This window comes from Chlamydotis macqueenii, chromosome 7 (genome assembly GCF_036417535.1).
Source record: "Chlamydotis macqueenii isolate bChlMac1 chromosome 7, bChlMac1.mat, whole genome shotgun sequence".
NCBI classification, from domain to species: domain Eukaryota; kingdom Metazoa; phylum Chordata; class Aves; order Otidiformes; family Otididae; genus Chlamydotis; species Chlamydotis macqueenii.
The window spans coordinates 39,947,796-39,960,342 of NC_141562.1; the positions used below are offsets into that span (position 1 = coordinate 39,947,796).

The 12,547-nt window shown below is 41.4% G+C and overlaps 1 protein-coding gene across 1 annotated transcript in view; it reads right to left on the bottom strand.

Annotated features, from left to right (window-relative positions):
- Positions 1-12,547, bottom strand: part of CFAP46 (cilia and flagella associated protein 46) — a 93,539-nt gene that overhangs the window by 1,871 nt on the left and 79,121 nt on the right. The window contains exons 51-58 of the mRNA XM_086752003.1: positions 10,279-10,355; positions 8,434-8,494; positions 8,307-8,342; positions 5,755-5,860; positions 4,454-4,566; positions 2,960-3,041; positions 522-658; positions 278-364 (exon numbers count right to left, since the gene is read on the bottom strand). Coding sequence (XP_086608129.1) covers positions 278-364; positions 522-658; positions 2,960-3,041; positions 4,454-4,566; positions 5,755-5,860; positions 8,307-8,342; positions 8,434-8,494; positions 10,279-10,355 — 699 coding nt within the window. The remainder of the gene's footprint in view (positions 1-277; positions 365-521; positions 659-2,959; positions 3,042-4,453; positions 4,567-5,754; positions 5,861-8,306; positions 8,343-8,433; positions 8,495-10,278; positions 10,356-12,547) is intronic.

A 12,547-nucleotide genomic window follows, 5' to 3' on the forward strand; every position in this document is an offset into this window, starting at 1 on the left:
TACTTCATTTCATTAACAGTTCAGAGGACTGTAAATTTTAGCTTTTGGTCAGCTATGACAAAACCTCCCCCAAATTTTATACATGTAAAATACAGCTACACCAATTATAATATTGTGTCAATGGTCTTCCCACTCTCAATGCTTGTAAGAAGCATCACAAAAATTTGTCATAGGTCATCTGAAAGATTTCCCTCAAACCTGCAAACTACCCACAGGTCTACCAGCTTCCAGCTAACACGCACTGCCGGTCTTTTATACTAAGCGTTTGAATTCTTACTTTTAATGGAATCCTTTTCTCTGTGAATCTGACTCTTTCGAAGGATATGGACTGTCTGCCCAGTTGTTCTACCAATGGTCAACAAATCTGGAAAGAAATGTTAATTTCTGTAAGTTTTTAATGAAAGTTTTGAAAACCAAGAAAATATCAGTTACACAGCCTAGGATACACACACGCCATAAGCACATAGATACAAATGTCTGAAATAATACACAGGCAAATGAAGACGAATACAAAAACTTACTCTCAGTCAAGATTTCTAGCCTTTCTGCATTCTCTTGCAAGGTAGTGTACCACTGGTTGGCTATTATAGAACGAACACCAGTAAGGCTTAGAAGCATTGCTGTCTCTGTTGGTCTCTCTACAGCAATATGTAGACAGCTAAAGAAAATCAAAAGTATGAGATCAATAAACTAAAAATGTACATAAGATATTAAAAATATAACTAGATACACAATGCTGTTTAATAAAAGGGGAAAGGGAATGCCAGGCTGCATCTTCTTGTATGCTGAGCATTAAATGTTTTCTAATATTCAGACAGCACCTTAAATTCAATACAAAGAATTTAGGTAACTTTCTCTCTACATCTTTTCATGATGCAAGTTTACCATGTGGGTTGCCTCCTGTCATATTACCATTCTGGGCATCTCAGGAAATGTGAAAGGAGGAGTAACTGTGGGACCTGATGAGATGCATCCGTGGGTCCTGAGGGAACTGGGTGTCCATCTACAGGCCAGACAGCCTCACCTCTGTGCCTGGCAAGGTCAGGAAGCAGATCCTGCTGGAAACCATGCTAAGGCACGTGGAAGATAAGGAGATGATTGGTGACAGCCAATGCAGCTTCACTAAGGGTAAATCATGTCTGACCAATTCGGCGGCCTTCTGTGATGGGGTTACAGCATCGGTGGACAAGGGATGAGCAACGGATATCATCTACCTGGACTTGTGCAAAGCATCTGACACTGTCCCACAAAACATCCTTGTCTCTAAAGTGGAGAGACATGGATTTGATGGATGGACCACTCAGTGGATAAGGAATTGGCTGGATGGTCACATTCAAAGACTTGTGGTCAATGGCTCAATGTCTAAGTGGAGACCAGTGACCACTGGTGTTCCTCGGGGCCAGTATTGGGATTGGTCCTGTTTAACATCTTTGTTGGCAACATGGACAATGGGATTGAGTGCACCCTCAGCAAGTTCGCCAATGACACCAGGCTGTGTGCTGTGGTCGACACGCTGGAAGGGAGGGATGCCATCCAGAGGGACCTTGACAGGCTGGAGAGGTGGGCCTGTGCAAACCTCATGAAGTTCAGCATGGTTCGGGGCAATCTCAATACAGGCTGGGTGGAGAACGGATCGAGAACAGTCGATTAAAGAGTATTTTTAGAGAATATTTTTTTCTATTTCTTTTTTTATGGAATGAGTAATCGTAGAGATGCAGAGGTATTTATGCAGCCCTACCAGATTGAATACAAGATTTAATTGGCGGCAGAACTATGGCAGTCCCAAATATGACATGAATACATGACAGGAAGTACATACATTTTGATATGGTCTGTGTTAGGAGAACAGAATAGGACAGAACAGAACAGATATTTTCAGTTGGAAGGGACCTACAACGATCATCTGGTCCAACTGCCTGACCACTTCAGGGCTGACCAAAAGCTAAAGCGTGTTATGAAGGGCATTGTCCAAATGCCTCTTAAACACTGACAGGCACGGGGCATCGACCACCTCCACAGGAAGCCTGTTCCAGTGTCTGAACATCCTCTTGGTGAAGAAATCCTTCCTGATGTCCAGTGTGAATCTCCCCTGACACAGTTTTGAACCATTAGGACGTGTCCGGTCCTTGGATCCCAGGGAGAAGAGATCAGCACCTCCCTCTCCACGCCTCCTCCTCAGGAGGCGGTAGAGAGCAATGGGGTTGCCCCTCAGCCTCCTTCTCTCCAAACTAGACAAACCCAGAGTCCTCAGCCCTCCATGCCTTCCAACCTGATCACCAGCTTTGCTGCCCTTCTCTGGACAGTTTCAAGGACCTTCACATCCTTTTAAATTGTGAGGCCCAGCAGTGCACACAGTATTCCAGGTGAGGTCGCACAAACGATAAATACACCAGGATAATCACCTCTCCTGACCCGCTGCTCATGCTGTGTTTGATGCACCCTGGGATGCAGTTTGCCCTCTGGGTTCCTATTGAGCCTGCTGCCTACCAGCACCCCAAAATCCCTTTCTGCTGGGCTGCTCTCCAGCGACTCCTCTCCCAATTGGTACTTGTGTCCAGTGTTACTGTGTCCCCAGTGCAGAATCTGGCATTTGTTCTTGTTAAATTTCATGCCACTGATGGTGGTCCAATGCTCCAATTTACCTAGATCCCTCTGCAAGGCCTCTTGTCTCTCAAGAGTACAACTGGGTTATCTGAAAACTCAGTATGGACTAAATAACTCATGAATAAAATTAGGACACTAAAACTATTCTTGCTTTTAATATCTTTAAAATTATTTGTCGCATGCCATCTGTCAAGAAGTCATACAATAAAAGTATATAAATTCATACAATAAAAGTATATAAACACTATCACTTGTCAAGTAAATGAGATTATTTATAACTCAAAAATTTATCTTTGCTTTGAAACAAAAATAATCTGTCTTACTGTAGACTTTACCAAAACAAACTTTATCCTACCTTTTGTGGGTATCAGAGTTTGTAATTCTTTGATAACTTTGCTTCGATCGCACCAGATCTAGAAGTATCATCAAATGGCATTCTGGAAAAAAACCAGGTTATAGCAATACTATTTGCACTAATAATAATGCCCAACATAATCAATATAAGTAAGTCAGGTCTTTTTTAAGTTAATTACTTTCTTGAACACAGTCTAAACAACTAATATAAAATTTACATATTTCAGCCAGAATTGTCAAGTACTAAGTAAAAGAACACTAAGAAAGTCATCCTAACATTATCTGACCTAAGTTGGCTACACTTTTCCATAGTGTTTTGCAGGTTTTTTTCCTGTGCCGCCTTAGTATAACTAATAATGAAGTCCACATAGCATCTTATTACAGGCTAATGACCGATATGACTCAATTCTGCAGTTACAAACTCTTGTAAGATGGAGGTATGGACATGTTATCTACTGCAGCTCCTCCCCACAAGTTAGGACCAAGTTACATCTCAGACATTCCTCATTTTCCTTAAAGGCCCCCAGCAAAATAACTTTGAATACTCTTAGAATTAAAAAGCTTTCCCTGCTGTTTGGTTTACTGCTGCTTAAACCTGTTACTTATTCTCCTGACCTAGAGGATGAGAAGTAAATTCCCTTTCTGCTTGGAAAGCCTTTGACATACTTGAGAACTATTATCACGTCTCCCCTCAACGTATCAGTCTTTCCTCCTAAAGTATGTTTTATATGCATATATACGTATGGACGCACAGACATACTTATTAATAGAACTATGTACACAAATCCCTGGTACAGCCTTCTGATGACACCTAATGTTCTCCACTGATAACTTATTCTATTTGGTCAATATTCTTCTCCAGTTGAGACTTTTGCAAAACTAAGTAGAGTAGGGAATTATTTAATATATTTTGCAAATGACACTCCTGTATAGTTGCCCCTATACAGAGCTTAGTTATTTTCCCCTAGGAAGATCCCACTGTTTAATTGGTGATCAACCTCTTGACACTATTCTGTAATTCTGCCCCTGAAGCAGTCATTCCCTAACTTTACTAATGTTTAACTGATTATTTCTGCTTAAGCATAACAACTCCCTCTAGCCTTTCCTGAATTATCCTCTGCTAGTTATCCCTATAAAGCTTAGCTTGCCTTCTAAACCTACATCTCAGGCACCTCATTTTCTTTCTCAGTCTGGTCTCATACCAAGATTCAGCAATGATATACGCTATTGATGATCGGCAGATGATGACTCAATTTTTGGAACTTAAGAAATTCCAACATTTGGAAGCGGAGGAGGACTAAACTTATTTGTGAGGAATATCAAGAAAGCTGTGCAACAAAATAAAATCTACATAAATGCAAGTTTTCCCCATCAAATCCTGGATTTGAAAAAAGCCCTTAATTGCTAATATCAATACTGTGATAATGATACAGTATGAAATAAACACAACTGAGAACAAGAGGGGATGTAATGAAAAAAATATTGCTTATCTCACTTGGGATGTTCATAGCAACCAGTCTGTTGAGTAAAATATGAGAAATGAATCTCTCCATTCCATAGAACAGAAAGGCACTGCAGGTTGTCAGCAGCTGCTCCCATTCACCTTGGCTGAAAGGAAGGAAGAAGAAAGTAAGTTCCGTTTGTATTACTACTTTACAAGAATATTTTTCAGAAAAACCTGTTAAGTGTTATTTACTTCAGAAATATTACAAGAAAAGCACGCAAAGCAAGGAGACAAACAAGACTGCAGAATTCGATGGGAAGTGTAAAAGTCATACGGACTATTAATAATAAGTATTTTAACACAGGGGTATACTTAGTTTAGCAACATCTCATAGTAAACAAGAGGCATAGTGTATTTTCAGATAACACCTGACTCTCATTAAAAAAAAATAAATCATTGATGTATGCATTGTACAGCTTTGAAATAACAGTTTTTAGTCTAACATACAATGGGAGTATTCATGTATGCACCCATCAGGATATGAAGAAATCAAGTTTTAAGAAGAGAATCAAATAATCAGCCTAGCTGATTAACGATCTTTCTATTTATTATGAAGAAACACTAGAGTACCTACACAGTGATTTCATGTAAGTAGAGAAGATTTCAAAGGACTGATTAAACTAGCAGTTATATAGGAAGGTCCAGCAATGACTGTGTTGACTCACTTACAGGACTTGCCACTGCTTGAGATCCTTTTTATGGCTCTATTTCTATGATCTTACCAGTAAAGTATTTCTATAAAGAATGGAGTGTGTTTATGAATAAGCACCATAAAATGGTATTAGTTTCATGATCAGATGTTTGAAATTGTAAACTGTCAGATATACCTTCACTACTTTGCTTCTGAAGTCCGTGCTCCAATCTTACAGCTGACTCAATGTGCATGGAGATGCTATAGTTTTTAATACTTGGATTTAAACAGTTATAAACAAAGCCAGAAATTACATCTATGCTCACATATACTTATTCATTAAGGACTGCACCTTAGACTTTTAGTCTAAGACTAAAGACTAAGACTGCAGTAGACTTTTAGTCAAAATGGTATTGTCTACATATACAGCAACTCTGACGCAGCCAATCTGGCTAAATTGCTTTGTGGCACTGTATTTCAGTTCCCTAAAATATTATGTCTATAAATCTAAATATGCATTTGAAACAAAGGCAATGGATAGCCATGTGTTTAACAGCTCAGCAAAATGTGACCCTATTTTATGACTGTAGCCTCTGGGAACAGGCACAATTTTAAAAAAGAAACATGGATAAAACATGAAAGCAGACAGAATATTACAAACCTTGGAACACGTATGCTGCCTATAACTCCTTGTGACTCTTGTAGCGTAAATACATCACGGTATTTTTCTAAGATTTCCTTTATTTTTTGGGAAGGACTTAAAGCTTCTAGAACAATAGAATATCATCATTATGAGCTTAACATGCTACAAAGGATGTAGGAAAATCTTAATTTCAATCATTTTTAAATGAGAATATAATATTTAGGGTATTTTAGATCATCATTAGATCTTAAGTTTTTTGAAACCTAGATCTGGCTTTTAAAATTGTAGCAATTATAACATTTTCCAAGTAAAATTGTTTGTAATTCCCATTTAAAAGGTATATTTTTTAACTGACAAGGATTATTTGGTAGACAGGTTAAAGACTTTAAAAGTACAAAGAAAAAATTCTAGGTACCCTGAGAAAAGTGTAGAGTTAAAAATACCAGCACTGCTCATACAATTTTGTTCCAGAGGTTCAGAGAGGACTTAAGTAGATGGATGTCCTGGTTCTGGCTAGGACAGAGTTAATATTCACCTGAGCTGGGAGGAGAACTGGAGCCCTGGCCCCTATGGCTGGGGCACCCAGCTGGGATAGTTAACTAATTAGCCAACAGCTGGGGTTAATTTACCCAAATTAGCCACAGGGCTGTTCCATCCCATCTGACCTGGTGCTCAGGGTATCAGTGAGGAGGGTGCTGAGGGGAGCCTGCTGCTACTTGGAAGAGACTGGATGTGGAGATTTGTTGTAAGCCATTGTACTGTATTTGTTTTCCATCACTGTTTTGTTTTCTTCTGTTGTTGCTGTTAAATTTACTTTTTGTTCAATCTCAACCCACGTGTTTTTGCTGGTTTTTGTTTGGTTTTTTGTTTGCCAGTTCTCCCTTCTGTCCCACTGGAGGGTGGGGGGAGTGAGAGAGAGACTGCGTAGTCTGGTCCCGATCGGGGCTGAACTACGACAGTGGAGAAAATAACTCGGTTTCCAGAGCTCTGATTTCAGAAAGCAAGACTCCAAACCCACCTCTGCTCTCCAAGGACACTGCATATTTAATGATAATTCATTTTCTCTTTTTTGACTACATTTTCCTGCTACTGTAAATGAAATACGCACTCTACAGGCAGATGCTGAGCACATGGTTAACTGTTTTATTTTGTTTCGCTGTGAAGGAGAAACTGCAAACATACGGAGACATACTCTATTATGCTACTGATTGTTCAGTAGCTTCTTTTGCATTGAGTTTAGGTTTAATAACTATCTCAAAAATCTCCAATAAATCAATTTTTGGCAATTGATATAGATGTGAGTTTGTTAGTGAATGTGAATCAGTTAAACTATTGCACACACAGGGAGAAAAAGTGAGGTAAAACTATATTCTTAAATTAGTATGTCCAGAGGAGGTCAAAGCAGCTGGTGACCAGGCTGGAAGGCATGTCCTATGAGGAGGGCTGAGGACTCTGGGTTTGTCTAGTTTGGAGAGAAGGAGGCTGAGGGGCGACTCCATTGCTCTCTACCGCTTCCTGAGGAGGAGACGTGGAGAGGGAGATGCTGATCTCTTCTCCCTGGGATCCAAGGACTGGACACGTGAGATTAGTTCAAAGTTGCGCCAAGGGAGGTTCAGACTGGACATTAGGAAACATTTCTTTACCAAGAGGGTGACCAAACATGGAACAGGCTTCCTGTGGAGGTGGTCGATGCCCCGTGCCTGTCAGTGTTTAAGAGGCATTTGGACAATGCCCTTCATAACACGCTTTAGCTTTTGGTCAGCCCTGAAGTGGTCAGGCAGTTGGACCAGATGATCGTTGTAGGCCCCTCCCAGCTGAAGTGTTCTGTTCTATTCCATTCCATTCCATTCTATTCTATACAGTAAATGCCTACTGCCTTCATAAGTACATTGCAAAAGGAAGTAACAACCCTCTCAAATATCCTAGCACTGTTTGTGTCTATCATAGTACCCTTCATCTTCCAAAGGACTGTAAAAACTTTACGTTACACATTCTGTATTTGTAGTCTTTAGCTTGAGAATTGCTGCATAGGTACGGTGGGTCCAATTCTTCCTGTCCCAGTCCATTCCCACTCAGTATTGTTTGTTACAAGGCCATTCATGGGTTTCAAGCAAATTTCTTGTATAACAGATAAGGTCATATAAAGCATCGTATCCTTTCAATTAACCTATATCCTTCCCTGCACTACTGACATTATTATCTTAACGGCACACATTTAAAAAATTACAAATGCTATAACAAGTTACTGAAAGTAAGCATGTGTTTTTAATTGGATTATATAGTAAGAAAGATTACTCAAGTAATTATTTTCTTGGTGATATTAGGTCAATATTTAGTGATACAAAAGAAATAATAAAACAATCTAATTTCTTTCCTGAACCTGAAACAGGTTATACTGTTTCACTGATGCACCATTTGAGAGGTGATAAGCAGTACTGTTATGATGAAAAGCTAAGCTTTTTTTGTCAACATCTTGATGTCATGACTTTATTTTATGAATAAGTATTATTTTAAAACTTTCTAAATTCCATGGGTATTTTGTGGAGAAAATATTATTTAATATATATTACCTGTCTCTCTCCCTTCGTTATAGGGGTCCACAATATCTGATAAAGAGTTAAGTGTAAACAATGCAACGTAAAGAACAAAAAAGAAAGTTTAACTGATGTACTTAGCTAACAGTTTGTGAAAGGATACATTTAAAATTATGGGTATCAACAGGCAACAAATTAGAAGGTAAATCATGATTAACTGATGCCTGCAAGTAAAAAGAATACATGTTCTGTTACACGCAGAAGTCTCGATCAAACATCAACAGTATTGCATTCTTTGTGTCAAACAACTAAAACTGGGGTGACAGCATCGGTGGACAAGGGACAAGCAATGGATATCATCTACCTGGACTTGAGCAAAGCTTTTGACTCTGTCCCACACGACATCCTTCTCTCTAAACTGGAGAGACATGGGTTTGATGGACGGACCACTCGGTGGATAAGGAGTTGGCTGGATGGCCGCACTCAGAGAGTGGTGGTCAACGGCTCAATGTCCATGTGGAGACCGGTCACCAGTGGCGTCCCTCAGGGGTCCGTGTTGGGCCCGGCCCTGTTCAACATCTTTGTCGGCGACATGGACAGTGGGACAGAGCACACCCTCAGCAAGTTCGCCGATGACACCAAGCTGTGTGGTGCCGCCGACACGCTGGAAGGGAGGGATGCCATCCAGAGGGACCTTGACAGGCTGGAGAGGTGGGCCCATGCCAACCTCATGAAGTTCAACCAGGCCAAGGGCAAGGTCCTGCACGTGGATCAGGGCAATCCCAGGCACAAATCCAGGCTGAGCAGAGAATGGATTGAGAGCAGCCCTGAGGAGAAGGACTTGGGAGTGCTGGTGGACGAGAAGCTCAACATGAGCAGGCAATGCGCCCTTGCAGCCCAGAAGGCCAACCGCATCCTGGGCTGCATCAAGAGAAGCGTGGCCAGCAGGTCGAGGGAGGGGATTCTCCCCCTCTACTCTGCCCTGGTGAGACCCCACCTGGAGTACTGTGTCCAGTTCTGGAGCCCCCAACACAAGAAGGACATGGACCAGTTGGAGAAGGTCCAGAGGAGGGCCACAAAGATGATAAAAGGGCTGGAGCACCTCTCCTATGAGGCTAGGCTGAGAGAGTTGGGGCTGTTCAGCCTGGAGAAGAGGAAGCTCCGGGGAGACCTGATAGCGGTCTTCCAGTACCTCAGGGGGGCCTACAGGAAAGATGGGGAGAGGCTGTTGAGTAGGGCCTGTTGCGACAGGACGAGGGGTAATGGTTTTAAAATAGAGGGGGGTAGATTTAGATTGGATATTAGGAAAAAAATTTTTACATTGAGGGTTGTAGAACACTGGAACAGGTTGCCCAGAGAGGTGGTGGAAGCCCCATCCCTGGAAACGTTCCAGGCCAGGCTGGACGGGGCTCTGAGCAACCTGATCTAGTGGAGGGATGTCCCTGCTCCTGGCAGGGGGGTTGGACTAGATGACCTTTGAAGGTCCCTTCCAACTCTAACCACTCTATGATTCTAAGATGTATTAAAAGTTTTGAAGGTAGGAGTAAAAGCAGCATGACGCTCAATTGTCAATGCAAATTAAAAGTATAAGCTATTCTGCATTATCTACAATGCATCTACATCCATTACATATATATACACACATGTGTGCACACATATACACACATGCATACGTACATATATATCTATAAAAATACGTGCATACAGTATATAAAATATACTGTATCGTTGGGGGAAGTATTTTAGTAACTTTAAGCAGCTCTCTTGGTGGGTTGTTTAAATATGTCACATTTACACAGAGTATGATTTTCAAAGAAACAACACTATTGTCACTGCAAAATCAACAAGAAGTAAAATTCTTATGGACGTATGCAATATTCATTCCACTTCAGAATTCTAGCATATATAATGAGCTTTTATGCAAGCCACTTGTGATTCTTTAACATTTTTTACACAAAAAGAAAAGGTACTCCTATTGAGTTTATTTAAAAAAAAATGGAAAGTTCACCGTTTTGACATTCTTCTTCTGATGAGCTTTCCATTTTGTTTCTTCAGACATTTCAACAACTGTTTTAACTTTGGCTTCTGTGGAATTGAAAAGAACAGATTGTTTTAAAGATACAGGCAGTCTTAGAAAACACAGCTTTCTTGAAGGACTACTTACATTTGTTATTATGTAGTAATAATAACAGATTAAACTAGAAAAATAAAAATTAATTTCACATCACAGCAAGGCAAGGATATTCTCCAAACTCTTACCTAAAAATAATGGCTTGAAAGTGGAAAATAAGAAAGAAATATGATACCTTAGACATGCAAATGCTTCATTCCGTAGTAGATTTAGGAAAGAGTTGAACAGTGATTACCAGTGCACTTTCTAAGCCTATTGCCATATCTATTCATTGTTGATGTTACTGGAATAACTGAAGCTTCTAAGAGACATGCAGAGATCAAAAGGAAAAAGGAAGTTTCACATTTCAATCTAATTTTTTATTTCTTGAAGGGATTTTTAAAATAGCACAGAAAACTGACATACTTCTCACGGTATATATGACTATCATCCAAAGGACACGTCTCAGCCAGTTATCACTGGAGTGCACTGCAAGTTGGTGGACGTTTGAGATATGCATTATTACTTAGATGGCAAGTGTTTCTCTCCTTATCTAGTGGCTACTTTCATAACTGCATGAACAGAGACTTTTCAAGTATGCTTCCTCTCATTTATCCACTTCTAAGATTATGCAACCATAAGGAGTTTCATTTTAAAAAAGGGAAAAACAGAAATGGAAAAAACCCCACAAGTTCTAGAACTCCTGTTTCTAACAGACCTGTATGAATGTGTATGTAGACTAAAAATATTCGCCATCTGTTCTGGTTTTGTTTAGTGAGGGGAGGCCTAAGGTGGCAGCTTCTGTAGGAAAGTGCTAGAAGTCGCTCCCCTTTGTTCAGGGGACTCGGCCGGGCCTAGAGCGGACCCACTGCTGGCCAAGGCCGAGCCGATTGGTAGCAGAATGTTCTGTGATAACGCCTCTGCGATAACGTATTTAAAAAGGGGAAAACAGGAAAAAAAAAAAAGAAAAAAAAAGAGAGAAGAGAAGATGTGAAGCAGCTGAGTGGGGGCACAGAGGGGCTGGTGTGAGCCTTGTGGGCCTTGCAGGCCTCACCCTCTGGCCTCCCACTGGGCAGCTGACTGGGCCCGACTCAGCCCAGCCCAGCCGCAAGAAGTGGAGAGGAGATGAGAAGTGAATAAGATGTAAAAAGGGTCCTGAGAGACATCTGCCAGCCTGTTGTGAGGAACGGCTGCAGATACCAAGGTCAGTGAAGAAGGAGGGGGAGGAGTAATGCGGCTCCTGGCCAAGATTCCCCTGCAGCCCGTGATGATGGCCATGGTGGAGCAGGTTGTCCCCCTGCAGCCCATGGAGGTCCACAGAGGAGCAGAGATCCACCTGCAGCCCGTGAAGGACCCCACGCCAGAGCAGGTGGAGGCCTGAAGGCGGCTGTGGCCCGAGGAGGGCCCGCTGGGGCAGCCGTTCTGGAGGGACTGCACCCCGTGGAAGAGATGACCCACGCCCGAGCAGTTTCAGGAAGGACTGTGGCGTAGGGGTGGGACCCCACAATGGAGCAGAGGAGGAATGCGAGGAGTTCTTCCCCTGACGACGAAGTAGCGACGAAGTAGCGGCGTGAAACAACGTGTGATGGACTGACCGCAACCCCCATTCCCTCTTCCCCCCTGTGCCACCTGGTGGGGGAAGGTGATAGAAATAATGTTAAGCTTGGGAAGAGGGAGGGGTGGGGGGGAGGTTATCTTGTCTGTCTCATTCTCCTGCTAGTTTTAGAAATAAATGTGTATTTTCCCCAAGTCAAGTCTGTTTTGCCCATAACAGGAACTTTAAGGATCTCTCCCTGTCCTTATCTCAAACCTCGAGCCGTTTTTCTTATATCATCTCCTCCTATTCTCTCGGAGGGTGGGGGGAGCGAGAGAGAGACTGCGTAGTCTGGTCCCGATCGGGGCTGAACTACGACACCATCTCAGATTAATCACAATTATTTTCCTTTACAAAGGAGAAGTGAAATGGAAAAACAGAGTACAGGTTATATTGAAGGTGCTAATATTATAGATATGAACATAATGTAAGAATCTCTCTGGAGCAGAATACTTTCATGGTACAGAGTGAGATTTTTCTAAATTTAACCTATTTTTTTTTGTTTAGGTCCACCAGTTCTAATAATTTAACTTGAGCCAAAATGTGTTTTGATCTATGTGTGAGCAAAATGTG